The sequence below is a fragment of the Coffea eugenioides genome, chromosome 8, assembly GCF_003713205.1.
Source record: "Coffea eugenioides isolate CCC68of chromosome 8, Ceug_1.0, whole genome shotgun sequence".
Lineage (NCBI taxonomy): Eukaryota > Viridiplantae > Streptophyta > Magnoliopsida > Gentianales > Rubiaceae > Coffea > Coffea eugenioides.
Window position 1 is genome coordinate 10563327 of NC_040042.1, and position 15951 is coordinate 10579277.

At 34.0% G+C, this 15951-nt stretch overlaps 1 protein-coding gene across 1 annotated transcript; it reads left to right on the top strand.

Annotated features, from left to right (window-relative positions):
• Window positions 1–1895: 1895 nt before the first annotated feature.
• On the top strand, window positions 1896–4844 carry LOC113780228 (protein STRICTOSIDINE SYNTHASE-LIKE 11-like). The gene is made up of 3 exons (XM_027326040.1): window positions 1896–2125; window positions 2479–2748; window positions 4361–4844. The coding sequence occupies exons 1-3, from the start codon at window positions 1896–1898 to the stop codon at window positions 4842–4844; spliced, it is 984 nt and encodes a 327-aa protein (XP_027181841.1).
• Window positions 4845–15951: the final 11107 nt, after the last annotated feature.

Sequence of the window (15951 nt, forward strand, 5' to 3'; positions counted from 1 at the left end):
CAGAATTGGCTAGTATCGTTTATTGTTTTCTTCTTATAAATAGAAACATCTTAATTGCCCATGCATACGACTTTTAGGTTTAACAATTGTTTCCAAACTTCGAGTTGTGGAATTAAAACATTGGCAATGATTTCCATTTTTGTCATTCTGCTTTTCCTTTGTCGGATATATGCAATTAGATTTTCTTATTGATAGAGATATCACTAATGCAAATGTGCATAAAATATAACTAATTGGAGAATTTTTTAATTGAAACGATGACTTCTAAACAATAGCATGAGATGTTATGAAAGAATATCTAGCATAACACTAGGCATATCTATGGGTCGAATGTTATCCAGATCCAATACATATGGATAGGGTTTGGATTTATATTTCAAATCCAAACCCTACCCAGACCCAGACCTTGTGAGAGAGTCATGGGTCTGGGTAGGATCTGGTTTTTTAGAATCCATATCCAAATTCAGACCCATATCAGACCCTACCCAAATCCATGTATATTTAATTAAATAATATATATTAGTAAATTTATAAAATAATCTAATATTCTATGACTTCATGACCATTGGATGTAAGACTTCATGACCCATGTTATGATTGTTTTCTTTTTTAAAAACTAATCCTAGTTGTTATTATAATTGGTGCAGACTTTTTCAGGAAAAGGAGAAAAGGTAAAAGCAAACAAATGAAAGATTGGATGTGGATACAGTTAAATCTTTGAAAATATACACAAGTAGTCAATAATAGTTCTTTCTTTAAGTTCATAATATTGCATTCAACTTGTTGAATGTTATTTTTATTATTTGAAAACAAAAATTGGATCGTATTTATATTATTTATGAACTCTATATATTTTTAATATATTTTTACTTTAGTATGTTCAGAAAATACCCATGGATACCCATTGGATGGCCAGATCCATGAGGGTTTGGGTATAGATTTACTTTTTCAAACCCAAAAGGGTCTGAATCTGGGTCTGGGTCTAATTAAATTAAATGGGTCTGGATTTAGATCAAAGGGATCCAACCCAGACCCTACCCATTGACATGTCTACATAGCACATATAAAATGCAAATAAAAAAATCTTAAGAGAAGCATACCTAAAAGTCAAGGCAAAAGCTAGGGTAAAGGGGTAATTGGATTTTATCAAAGTTTTAGGGGAGGCATGAAGACTGCTATTTACAAAAATTTTGAAAAAAAGAAATCATTGATCAAAATTGAATTGAAATTAGAACTGAGGAAAAATTTTAATGTTGGATTTTTTCAAAAAAAACCAATATCCCTCTAAATTTTGGGGGATAAAAAGATTTTTTTTTTCCCAATTAAGTGTCCTAATTCCAAGCGCGCACAGTTTTCCTGTGCAGAGCCGAAGACTCGTAACTTTGGTTCCTTCGCAAAGCCCACTACGCGTTCTTTACCATTTTAACATGTTCACATCCTTGAGCCAATATAACTTGGACCTTTGGTAGGTAATGAATTAATTGTTTGACCTTTTGCAGATTTCACTAAATGAATGTTTATCAGAAATTTAACATACCTATAAAGAGGGCCACAATTGAAGCAACTTGCTGGGATACAATTTGAAGAAAAAATGGTTTTTTTTTCAAAAAAAAAAAAAAAGAATAGTGCGAGAAAAAGTGTACAAATTAAATAAGAATATTTTGAGTATTATTTGGTGGCTTCAAAAGAAGAGAGGCTAGAGTCATAGCCACCCCATCAGCAGCCCAATTTTTCTAGCAATTTGGGGGACGAGGATAGTTACCATTATGGGCTCCTGTCTATATATAGCAATCCAACAACTAGATTGGCAATGCCACTTCAAGTATAGCAGAACTAGAGCATCGGCATTGCCACTTTGAATAAGAGTTTCCAATAGTAGAACTAGAACATCAGCAATGCTTTCCATTTTTGTCATTCTACTTCTCCTTGGTCATATTTATGCCATCGATCCATACCAAAAATTTACTCAAATCAACCTCCCTCCCGGAGGACCTATAGGTCCCGAATCAGTTGCTTTGGATCGATTCAATCAAGGACCCTATGTCGGTGTTAGTGATGGCAGAATTCTGAAACACGAAGGTCCAACTGCTGGTTTTGTGGATTTTGCTTTTGTTGCACCAAATAGGTACGAACATTTTCATTGTACATCTTTGTGGTCATGCCTCCAAAACAATATTTCAACGCTTGGAGGCCAGAACCACACTAGTTAGTCGTAATCACTGATGCAGCTTAATCAAATGCTTTTCTATGAAAAACCAATAAAAACTAGAAATAAAGTGCTTAATCAAATCTCAATCTTCCTGCTCCGTCATTGGTGATATATAGAGTGAATGTTTTTGTGCCTTTAATTATTCTTAGCCAACACATTTGGTTATCAATTAATTTGTTTACATTGATGACTGATGATGTCTTTGTAATTCGAGTTCGCTCTGACAACACACGTGTGGGATTCTAATTCTCCAGTTTTCTTTTCTTCAGGAACAAGCAGCTTTGTGATGGTGTAACGGACCCAGACTTGGGGCCAACCTGTGGTCGAATTCTTGGAGCTAGTTTCGATCCTTTTAGTGGGCAACTCTATATGGCGGACACATTCTTCGGACTTGCTGTGGTAGGTCCAAATGGTGGGAAAGCTACAATAATTGCTAACAGTGCAAACGGTGTCAAATTCAATTTCCTCAATGGCTGTGATGTTAATCCAATTACAAGGGAGGTCATCTTTACGGATGGAAGTCAAACATTTGACATAAGGTATGTTTTTTAAACAATAGGTAAATTACATATAACCCCTGTGATTTTATATATTATCATATGGCTCTTCTTACGTTTTAAAATGTCTACTTCATTCTCCTATAATTTTATATAAAATGGAAACTTGATGCAACATACCGTACGTAACGGTGTTAATTGAAATATCAATAGTATCCTTATTTAAATATTAAATGAATCAACGGTTTAACTATCTTGTATAAAAATGTATAAAGGGATTATATGGATAAATGTAAAAATCACAAAAAAGTAAAATGGTTAGTTATACAAACTACAAGGAGGTTACATGGAGGTTAAGATTTTATCACATGTGCTTTAAGAGTATGTTTGATATAAATGTCATAACCGATTGTGCATTTCGTCCATTTTTCACTTTATATAAAACCATAAGGGAGTTATGTGGTTATTTTGAACCCTTATAGGAGTCATCTGACATTATGTAAAATCACAAGAGATTATAAGTAATTTACCATGAACAACAATAGCAACTTGCAGTAGAAGTTCCTAAATTGCTGTGTACAACATTTTGGTCACAGTTCTGGCTTTGTTTTCCCAAATTTTTAAGCATTCGGTTAATTTGAGTTTTGCTATTTAAGACTTGGACAAGGTTAAGTAGTCTTTGGTCAAAACAAAAGTTTTTGTTTGTTTTTTTTTTTTTTTATGCATGGACTTGAACAACTCAGGGTTGCAACCACCACTTCTAAAAAATTAGGTTTTTCTCCCTTAGAATATTAACAGTTTTAATAATTGTCCTTTTAAAGTGTAAATGTGAAAAATGTTGCCCCTCAAAGGATATTTTCTGACTCTATCCATGTTGCTGGGGCATTTTTCTTAAGCTTAAACTCAGAATTCGAAGAACATGGGCATCGGTCACTAATGTCGAGAAATTTAATCACAAATTAAATTTATTCAAGGCGAAGCACCAAGTATGTTATATGGGTTCTCTTGCTGTCTTCCCTCTTGTGGTTTTAATCAACTAGTTGACTCATGAGGTGGAAAAACTCTAAAATCTTTGGTAACATGAATTTTTAATGTGACATATATTCTTAAGAATATTGCAAATTTTTGTAGTCTTTTTTGCGATATTATGTCAAAAAGTAAAGCTTATTGTTCGGAATTTTTTCAACCTTTTTCATTATATTGGAAATTCCTTAATTACGACACAAAACTCGATTTGCTAATTCGACTTTCCACAATCCTGATGCGTGGTTCATTTTCCTTTTCTGTTTTTTACTTGTTTAACTTTTTTGATATAGAGTAACAGTTTGGCTAATGCATTCTATTATTTACATCTTTCGCTTGTTAGTAGAGGATTCAAGTGTTAGCTTTTTTAAAAATAGTATAGTTAATTTAAAAAAGCGTATAAAAACAACGGGTGCAATAACTGTAATTATCTGCATTAAATAGTAAGTTAAGTGTAATTTAGATCTCTGTTATTGCAAATCGACCACTTATCTTTATTGGCCTTAAATTTACGATCATTAACTGAAGATATTTAAGCACCCAAATTTCTTAAAAATGTTTAAGCACTACAAGAATTGTCCAATTATCCTTCCAAGTAGTTTTGAATATCCTTGTGAACCATTTTGTGCAGAGATGTTATACGAGGAAACTTTACTCCTGATTCAAGTGGAAGACTGATGAAATATAATCCCATAACAAAGGAGGTGAAGGTATTGATGGATGGGGTTTCAGTACCAGCTGGACCTTCATTTAGCCACGATGGCTCATTTGTGCTGTTTTCAGAAGTCTACAACAAAAGAATCATCAAGTATCGGCTCATAGAAGATACAACTGAAGTTTTTCTGAAATTAACAGCAAATCCAATCAAAATCAAGAGGGCACCAACATATGGAGAATATTGGGTGGCTGCAAATAACATTGTTCCCCAGCCACGCTCGGTTACGCCTTTTGGTTACAAATTTAATTTATTTAAACAAATTCTGATAACAAAGAATTTGCAAGCACAATATAACAACACTCAAGTTACTGTGCTACAAGAATATGATGTCAACGGAGGGACATTATACATCGGTTCACGGGTTGCACCATATGTTGGCGTGTTTAATAAATGGTAAGCCACCATTTGATGGGAAAAAAGTGTTATTGACAAATATGAAAGCAAAGCAAATGTGTTTTGTGCTTAAATGTTGTTTTCATAATCTCGATTGGTTGCCCTGCAAGAAATGAGACAAAGAGGCTACTCGAGATAAGCTTTCTAATGAATAAAATGTGATATTTTGTAGCATTATTTCGAGCTTAATATGTTGCTTTATATAGAAATAGGGTATGTTCATCTTGATTTTCACTTGATTAAGATTTTGATATTGATTTCGGTTTTCCATTATTCCTGATTTCCAATTTGTTTCAACATCGATCTTGATTTAGTACTCTTCATAAATGGCTTTCATTGATTCCCATCAAACCTTAAACTTTCACTAGACGAAAGTTTCCTTCCATACTTGTTCAAGCTGTAAATTAGCCAAGGGATTACTAAACTGACACCTGCACCTTTCTCGTCTTCTCGTCCCATGGGAGGTTTCAGTCTTGTATTTTTTTTTTCTTTTTAATCAATGATAAACTTTTGTAGCTTTTGTTATTAACACCACGATAAGTTTCTAATTAGCTTTTTGCAGAAAATGAGAAATACTAAAAGTGCATAAAATGAGAAATACTACGTTTTGAAGAAAAGTGAGTGCACATTTACTTTAAGTAATAAGTCCAAAATAATACCCCTACTCTGAGTGACTTAGGGATTTAAAGTTGCCTTTATAGTAAATTTTGATTTCTTAATTTCCTACTTTATATATGTTTACATTGATTATTTATTACCATTACTAAAATGTGGTTAAACTTTCAGTTTTTTCTATCATTATATACTTCTTTATTTATATTAAACTTCAGTCTATTAATTCCCTACCTTATATACATTTACATTGATTATTTCTTTATTGATTTTTAATCAATCAACGCACAGTTTTCATTTTTGGTACTTTCTTCGATTACATTCACTCTATATCTATTATTTTGGCTTGATTATTTATTTGTAATTCTAAAGTCTTGACAATTTTTATTTTTTAATGAATCTATATTATACAATTTTAGCATAATACTCATAGAAGTCCATTTAAATTGTATAAATAATTATTCTTTTCTAAAATTTTCTGTTAATTTTTATGTTCCCTTCATTCAAATTCGATTTAGGCCAAAACAGTGTTCACATAAACATAGGGTTGTAAAAGTTCCCCCAAATTAATTTTCTTTTGTTAGTTTTGGACAATGCAGCTCTAACGTTAGAAGCATTCAAACTTTGCATTTGGTTAATTAACAAGCTATTGCTCATGAGGCATGAACTTTTTCCGTAGCTTATTATTAACTTAGCATTCACCACAGTGGTGGACTGTCGAATTGCCCAAGAAGCTAAGACTCCTGGTTTATTCAACCTAACAGATATCTAATGCGGGGTTATTGGATTGAGAATGACACCATAAACTACATTCGGGTCATTGAAGAGTATAACCACAAAATGTTGCCAATTATTGAGAAATTAGTGTTCATTATTATTGCATGTGCAGTTAATAACATCACTTGTTAGTCATAATGGTGTAGGTCAACCGAATTCTTTTCTACAAAAAAAAGAAGAAGAAGAATTAATAAAGTGCTTAATCAAATGTCTCAAAAAGTTTCAATCTTCCTGTGCTGCCAGTGGTGATAGTTTCAATGCCTTCGATTATTCTTAGCACGATGTATAGTTGTAAATTTCTCTTCAATTATATGCCTAATGATGTCTTTGTAGTTTGCCTTCCATAGGAAAAATAATTCTGGGACTTAATTTTGGTCCTATAAGTGGACAACTCTAAGGACACGTTTGATAAAATTAAAGTCTGAAAATTAAAGTCTTTAAATCTAAAATTTAAAGTCTGAATCCGTTAAATTATTAAATTGTTAAATATTAAATTTAATACATTTGAATGCATACCACGTAGTGATAAATGAATAACTTATCACTTAATTTTGAGAGCAAGTTTTGTCTAGAAAATTTAGTGCCAATTAATTTAGATGTTCAATTTTTGGTTATCGAACGGTTTGAATAGGTTAGATTTGAACTCATTAAATTTAAAGTGCTAAATTGAGTTATCAAACAGAGCATAAGTAGGGATACATGCTTTGGTTTTTACTATTTTAGATCCAAATGGTGGGAAAGCTACAATAATAGTTTACAGTGAATATGGTGCACAATTTAATTTTCACAATAGCTATGATGTTAATTCAGTTATAAGAGAGGTCATCTTCACATATGGAAGCCGGATATTTGACATAAAGTACATTTCTAAACATTAACATTAACATTTCAAAATTTGGAAATTAATTTGAAATTACCTTTTTCTTCCTCAACTATGAAAGTTTTCGCAATGAATTATCCTTTGTAAATTAAAACTTGCCCCCTACAAAAATTTTGCACTACACATCTATGTCTATATGTCTCTAAAATTTCCCACTCAAAATAACGTTTTTGGCTCCTTTTATGCTTCTAGGGACTTCTGTTTTCCTTTTTTTTTTTTTTTGGTCTTTAACTCGAACTCCGAAGAAAAAGGCATGGGTACTAACATCATAACTATAGCCGACAAATCAAATCACAAATTTAATCTCTTCAAGGTCAAACACAAGTATGGGTGATTGACATCGCGCTTACTCAATCGGCTTGCAAGTAATTAGTTGTTTTGTCAAGTTGGTAAACAACAATATTCGTGTTACATGAAAGATTAAAGTTAGGAAATATGTTCCCAAAGATATCCACTACCCATCCTCATCACACTTAAAATATTGTCTTTGAATATCATCCTGAACAATTTTGTGCAAATAGGAGGAAAATTTACTACCCATTCAAGAGGAAGATTAATCAAATCTGTGATATCCTATAGTTTGTCTCATTTCAGGAATTTGAAATGCAAATGTTTAGTATGTGATCTTAGGTCTATTGGGCAACTAATATTCTGGGTTATCAATTTTGAATCCGTGACTCTCACTCAAAGATTATTGTGTCAGGCATTTAGCCCTTAAATCGAGGTATTAAAGTTGGCAATAAAGCAAATTAGTCTTTACTTGGGGTGAGCTCGAGCCAAGTAACCAAATTTGATACTACCACTAATTGGACTAATCACAGCAACCGGACCTACATTTAATCACGGTGGCTAGTTCGTTAAAACTTAAATTTTCTATAATTGAACAGCAAATGCACTCAAAATCATGAGCGTCCCAACTTAATTAACTCTGATTAATTTCTTACAATAATTTAATCTTAATGGAAGGATGGATTACATCGGTTCATGCGATGCATGGCATAATGGCTTGTTCAGTAAATGGTGTGCCACGATATATTGACATTTGCAACTTGATGCAGCATACTGGAAATAGAATGTGTTATTGAAAGCTTCAAAATCAAACAAAATGTGTTATTGTACTTGTGTATTTGTGTTGTACTTATATTCTCAATTTGGTGCTTTGCAAGAATGAGAGTTGTTGTAGCTTGACACTTAGAGAATGTTTGAGACAATCTTTCAAATGAACAGAACTAATGACTTAACTGTAATACTTCTTCAAATTAGTGGTTAACAATTGCAGGAATACCACCCAACAAATCCTAAACATCATGATAGGAGAGCTGTAGATTTTCTCATAGGCCAGAACAACCCTTGCCCTGACGTCAAATGACACAAGCTATTAACTTTTCGCCTAATTTTAGGCGGAACAGTTTTTCAATGCATCATCTTGAAAGGCCACAACGCAGTCGGATAAGGGGCAAGGACGGTCATCAAGTGGACCGTTCCTGAGTAGGGATGGCAATGGGAGCGGGTGCCCGCGGGGACTCTCGGGGCGGGGGTTGGGGCGGGGTGTGGGGCGGGGGCGGGGGGGGAATTTTTTTTTCCCCCCGTTTAGAAACGGGGCGGGGGCGGGAAAGTAAACGGGGCGGGGATATACTCCCCCGCCCCACCACCAGCAAAAAAAAATTATATTTATAAATAAATATATATAATTATATATAATATGTAATTTAATTAGTTATAAACTTATGATAATGATATTATTAGTTAGATGTATTATATAATGTATATTAGTGTATGCAAATATAATTGATATTATCAATTATACGAATAATTAGACATGTCTACTAATAGAATTTATTAATTAGTTATACTAAATTTACTAATACTAAATTTACTAATACATTTATACTAAATTTCTAATTACACTTAATAGACTAACACTTTTTACTCAAAAAAAAACACAAACACAATAATGAATTAGTGATTGTATTTGTACCAAAAGTGAAAACTTAACTATTTTAGTTGTATTTATTTCATCATGTTGGATTGTATTCAAATAACTTTTGTTTGATTGTTTTTATGAGTTTCAATTGTAAAATTACAATAAATAATAACTTGATGATATATTGATATTTTAGTACTTAATTATTTATTAAAATTTAACTATAATAAAATTTTATTAACCCTATAGGGAAAATTTTATTAACCCTGTAGGGAAAATTTTATTAACCCCGCGGGGGCAGGGAAGCGGGGCGGGGCGGGGGGAGCCCAACTCCGCCCTGTTGTCATCCCTATTCTTGAGCTGTTAAGGGCCAAGATTTGGCCAAAAAAAATGTGCGGTTCAGATCACTAGTTGTACATCGATTTTCATGTGTGTGGGGTCCGTAAAATTTTATACTAAAATTACACGTTATGAAAATAAAGTTACGTTGTGTGCAACTAAAGTTACGCTCAGTTGAAAATGATCAAAACCATCAGAACCTTTGCCCCTTGTCGCAACGCAGTCTTTCTTCAGTTTCAAGACAATTTCAATTGGACTTTTGGCAGGCAGCAAGTAAATTGTTTGACCTTGGCTCAAATTATATTAAATGATTTGACTATCCGAAATTTGACATGTCTATAAAAGGATCGGAATGAAAGCAACTTGCTTGCAGGCAATTTGATTAAAAGAAAGGAAAAAAATGAGGAGGAGAAGAACTAAAAGTAAAACAGAGAGACGCATGTTGAGAAGTCAACAAGAGTCGAAGAGAAAAAGTGACAGCTGAGAAATGGGGCCTCACAAGTTTCATTTCCCACAGGAAATTAATAATTTACTCTCAACTTACACTAAATTGACCTCAACTTAAACTAAATGATAACAATTAACTTATACCAAAACTGTACCTGATTGATTTACATCAAATAGGATTTAATTCATGCCAAAATCTTATTGATTTACACCAGAGATCAATTTGTGCAAAATTGTACGCAATACAAACTGTGAGACTCCGATCCCCAGACAGCTGATAAGCCTTTGGGCATCCTTGCAACAAAAAAGCAAACAATAGAAATCCTATTAATAACAATTATGGAGCTAAAGGTAGCAAACAATTATGCAAACAATAGAAATCTATATTGGAAGGATACAAACTAAAATGATAATATCACCAATTTCACAAGACGAGTGGCTAGAGCCATGGCCATCTCATCAAATATACCAAAGGTAGGTAAATCGAATTTCCGGAAGGATTGAATTCACAAAAATGTAGCACTTCCTCCATAGAAAAAAATGTTAAAGGGTTCAAACATTTTCCCAAATAATGACGAAAGTATTTAGTGAATGCAACGTTTATTCAAAAAAAAGACATTTATAAAGTTTGCCTTTTGATATGTACAGAATTTATTTTTTTTAAAAAAAGCATTCAGTAATATGTGTTGTTTAAAATGTTCATTCACTTGATACTTTTTTTTTCCCTTTTCAAACTTCTCACTAGTTGAGAACTCTTTTAGAAAACTATAATGTAATTTGGAAATTGGAAAAATGTCCTAGTTGCCCTCAAACTATTGCAAATTTTAATTTTTGGTCCTTCAACTATTAACTAATTAGTTTTAGCCCTGCAACTAATTAAAACATATAATTCTAATATTTCTGTCAACTTGAGTTGTTATGTCTCACAGAAATAGCATGACATGTGCCTTGGTGGCTTTCAAACTATTACAAAGTTCAACTTTTGGTCATCCAAATATTAGCTGATAAGTTTTAATCTTTCAACTAATTAAAACATATAATCTTAGTCTTCCCGTCAACTTGAGTCATTATGTCGAACAGAAACATCACCATGTGTGCGCCAAGAGGCATACTAGAATGTCCCCATTTTTGTGTTTAAACCTCAAAAATAGACAACACATTCATGTTACAATCAATATACATGCAATGGCTATAAAAGCAATATATCACTGTTTTAATCTCTCCAAACATGCTTGAATCTGATGAACATAAGCATGTCATACGAAGACAAAAATGTCTCTCGATTATGTCCCTTGCCGCGCACAAGGAGATGTTTCTGTTCGATACAACGACTCAAATTAATGGAAAAGTTATAATTATATGTTTTAATTAGTTGGAAGACTAAAACTATCTGTTAATAGTTAGTAGACCAAAAGTTGAAATTTATAATAGTTTGAAGGCCACTGGGGAATCATGAATCCTGTAACTCAAGTTGACATAATGATTTAAGTTGACGGAAGGACTAGAATAATACGTTTTAATTAGCTGAAGGGTTAAAACTTATCAGTTAATAGTTAGAAGGTTAAAAATCAAATTTCATAATAGTTTGAGAGCCACTAGAAAATTTTGCCCTTTCGAAATTTCCTCTTGCCGAGGAGTATAGGTGGCTAATAACCATTATTGTCTTCCGCCTATAAATAGTAATGTAACAATTACATTGGCCATGCCATTTTAAGCATAACAATATTTTCATTAGTAGAACTAGAACATTGGCAATGCATACCATTTTTGTCATTCTGTTTTTCCTTCCTCATATATTTGCAGTCGATCCATATCAAAAATTTATCCGAGTTAATCTTCCCCCCTGGAGGACCTATAAGCCCTGAGTCAGTTGCTTTGGATCGATTTAATCAAGGACCTTATGTAGGCGTCAGTGATGGCAGAGTCCTAGTATACAAAGGTCCAACTATTGGTTTTGAATATTTTGCTTGTGTTGCACCAAATAGGTACCATTTTTTTTCATAGTACATCTTTGTGGTTATGCCTTCAAATGTTGCAAGTCTAACTGCGTCTGAGAAAATGTTTATCTATGAATAGAGATCTTCCCATTTAAAGGCTGGCGAGGTGGTTCCTCTAACAAGAAGCATTTAAAGATTATAGAATGATTAAATCGAACTTGCCATTTGGTTGATTAGCAAGCTGTTATGCAAAGTGGCAAAAAATGATCCTCCGCTGGCCCCTAATTAAGAGAAGGTTTATCCCCATATTAAGCTAGTGCTGACCATAGTATTGGACCGTGGAATTGCTCAACAAACCAAATAAAGTGCTTTAATTCAGCCGAACGGATATCTAATCCGATCCTTTTCAATTGGGAAAAATATGTAAATTGCATTATGGTCCTTAAATTTGAAACAAGCAGTTAAATGTTGCCAATTAGTGAGAAACTATACACACTTATTGTGGATTGGCCAACAAACCAAATAAAGTGCTTTAATTCAGCCGAACGGATATCTAATCCGATCCTTTTCAATTGGGAAAAAAATGTAAATTACATTATGGTCCTTACATTGTGAATCTAGCAGTTAAACGTTGCCAATTAGTGAGAAACTATACACACTAATTGTACATTATTACTGCATGTGCAGTCAATAACACCACTAATTACTCATGATCACAGCTGTAGCTTAACCAAATGCTCTTCTACCAGGCAAAAAAGGTCAATCAAATGCCTCAAATAGTCTCATTCTGACTGTTCCGTCATTGGTGATATTTGTAGTGAAAATTGTTTCAATGCCTTCAGTTGTTCCTTTATATGGCGGATACATTCTTTGGTCTTGCTGTTGTAGGTCCAAATGGTAGGAAAGCTACAATAATTGCTACCAGCGTAAATGGAGTCCGATTCAATTTTCTCAATGGCTGTGATGTTAATCCAATAGCCAGAGAAGTCATCTTCATAGATGCCAGCCAGACGTTTGACATAAGGTACGTTTCTAAAAGCTAAGGGATAATTTCAGAAACCTCCCTTAAATTCCAACAGTATCACTTGGTATTCTCAAGTTTTGAAAAATCACACTTACCTTCTTCATTTTAAGTTTTTTTTTTTTTTGTAACAATTGGAACCCCTTTTAAAATATTATAGGTTTTTGAACTGTGTTTTGGCTATATTACGTCAAAGTAAAGCTTATTGGTCCAAGGGACGAACTATGTTTTCTACTCTTACGACACTACAACAAAAATGATCTTTTCTGACATATCTATAAGGACACTTGCTGGTTTGTGCCATTATAAAACTTCTATCATGACACTAGTTATCAACTCAATAATATATACTCTAATTTTTTTTTATTTTATTTGATATAAAAATAATAATGTACCTTTAGACTCCCTATTATGACACTTATGAAAATGTGAGATACACCAAAAAAAATTAAAACACAAAACGACGTCGTTGGATTTTGGCGGAAGATTCCTTTGCCAAAACACTTAGTGAAATCTCAAAACTTCGTTTTGCCTCCCAGTGAAATTTTGCTTCTTCTTTATCTCTCGCACAAAGTCTCTCTCTCGGCAAACTGTCTCTCAAAACTCTTGGCCAAAATTTTGCTTTCCCGCAGAGTTTTTCCTGTTGAATCTCTCCGCAATCAAACTACCCTTACTTTCCCATTGAAGGTATGTAATTGCATGATAAATTTTTGCCCTAAATTGATTTCTCTCGGTTGCCTAAATTTTTGCCCTCTACCTCTCTCGGCCACTTTCCTCTCCTCTGCTCCCTACCTCCGCCGTCCCGTCGCCCCTATTCTTTCCCTCTCATCATCAGGTTTAGGTTCGTCAAAACCAGAAAATGGAACAACATGACATTGAAGAGGACGAGTTCGGATTCTCCAGAAATTATTTCTTAGCAAACGAATTAGGCAATTCCGGTAAGAAATCCAGCCGCATGCTCGCAGATATCGATGTCGTCGATGAACAGGTTATACTCTGTAATTTTTCTATATGTAAATTTTGGTTGGTGGTTTCCTGCAAAAAGAGTTACGTTTTTGGGCCTTTTCCTTACTGAATAATGCAGGAGCTAAGGGAAGCCCTCGCCCATCTCCCCAACATTTCTAATTTCCAAATTGGTGTCCGACGAAAATTAGGGCTCTGAGTCTGAGAGAGACCTTAGATTTGGGGCAGTTATTCTTTCTTCGATTTCAATGATCAGCAGCAAATGTCGCCTCCTCCTGGACCCTACTCCGGCACCAGCACTCTCGCCTTGGTAAACCATCTACCTCCACCAGCTTTAATTTCTCACAATTTCATTGATGTCTGATCTAATTTGGATTTTTTTCGTTTTCGTATAACTGGTGGCAGGTGGCTCGTGCTTCAGCCTTCATGTTTGGAGTCGTCTATGGAAATCTGAAGCTTAAGTATCTTAAGGTATTATTCTCTATTATTTTTCTATTTTTCTCTAATTTTTTGAAAATTTTCTTTTGTTTACTTTTGTCTGATTTTGAGTTCTTTTTGGGTAATTATTTTTTGTTAGTTGGTGATTTGGGTTTACATAGTCAGAAATGAACATGTATGGTGCATTTAGATTTGATATTTTTTGGGGAGTTTTACAGTCCCTTTAGGGTACTACATGGATGAGATTAAAGGACTGTAGCATTTTGTTGTTTTTTAAACTGAGTGTTAGAGAGTGGTTTTAGAGGATTAAGCCGTAGAATGATTAGGCTTTATAAATCATAGCTTGCTTTATTCGCTACCCGAATGTAGACTTGTATAATTTACTTTAGTGCTTGGTAATCACTGGGAACTGATTCAGTTTGTTGAGTGTTATAAGAAGTACTGGTAGGCTTTGGCAGCATAGGGGTGTATTAATAATGAGTCGTACATGGATATTTGAGAGGCTTGAGTCATGGGGATTGTAGTTTCTGATGCATCTGTGATGTTGAATTGGTGATACAATCAGCACTAGTTTATCATGCTGTTGGATAGCAGTTAAAAGTTATCTTTTCGTGTGAGAGAGTATATAGACAAAATGCCGAAACTTTAATTTGTCTCCTTGTCGTGGTTGCCTTTGGTGAGGTTCTGACCTGATTTTGCATGATCCCTTAATTTGATTTCGAAGAAGTGCTTTGATCTTATGTACGAGTTTATAACTTTGAACTTGGACAACATCTATGGTTATGTTTGTGTGAAATAAGATTAAATTTTGCTAGCATATGATTCTTTAGCTTAAGGGATGCTTGGTATCGAACACTGTTCTGACTGATCATGCTGGCGGTTCTACCATCATTTTCATAAAAGAGAGAAATTTAAGAATCTCTCATGCCTCTGAGCTCCTGAATCTGTGCACTTTTGTGTCTGCATCCACACTCGTCCCTTTTGTCGTGACAAATGCCCCTTGTAGTTGGTCAAACATAATATATATTATCTGATGTTTAAAGGAGAATGATTAATCTACTTAGTCATACTGTCTTTTGTTCAGTGTATTACTTGACAGTGTTGGTACTGTGATCACTACTGTATGTAATGTTGCCTGGACGACGAGCTTTAGTTTCAGCTTGTTGACAATGTTTGCTGTTCAGGCACCAGTTAGTGATTGGGAGTACAATGCTACGCTCCCCAAAACTGCGACACCTTGAGCAATCCATACACAGAGTTTGCATAGGCAACCATAAATACAGAAATTACAAATATGATCCCGGGCTGCATAACTAATTCCAGAATGGCAAAACTGGCAGCAGTTTAGTGCATAAGATGCTCCTCTAACATACTACAAAAACCTTCCTAAAGGGGATAGCATTATAACTAAGTCTTCATATAACAAAACTATATTGTAGGCGTTTCTGGAACTTGGTTCTCACAATAAACAATCACATACCCCACTTTCCAAATTTTCAAAACATAGGTGACAGGACCAGGTTAGTGTTAGGTACATACGTGATTTTGTGTCCAAAAAGTTTTGAGAAAAAAGGAATAAAGAAAAAAGAATCCTAGTTTTCGATGTACAAAAAATCAAAGGACAGTTTGATCAAGTCCAACAGTCTAAACTGCAATATCAACCAAACATAGTGGAGAAAGAACAGAAAAGATTGACTGAACCTGGACAGATCTACTAAGAAGATCCATTAAGAAGAAAATGGTAGATCTCTAAACATTTATGCCTCAGACGTC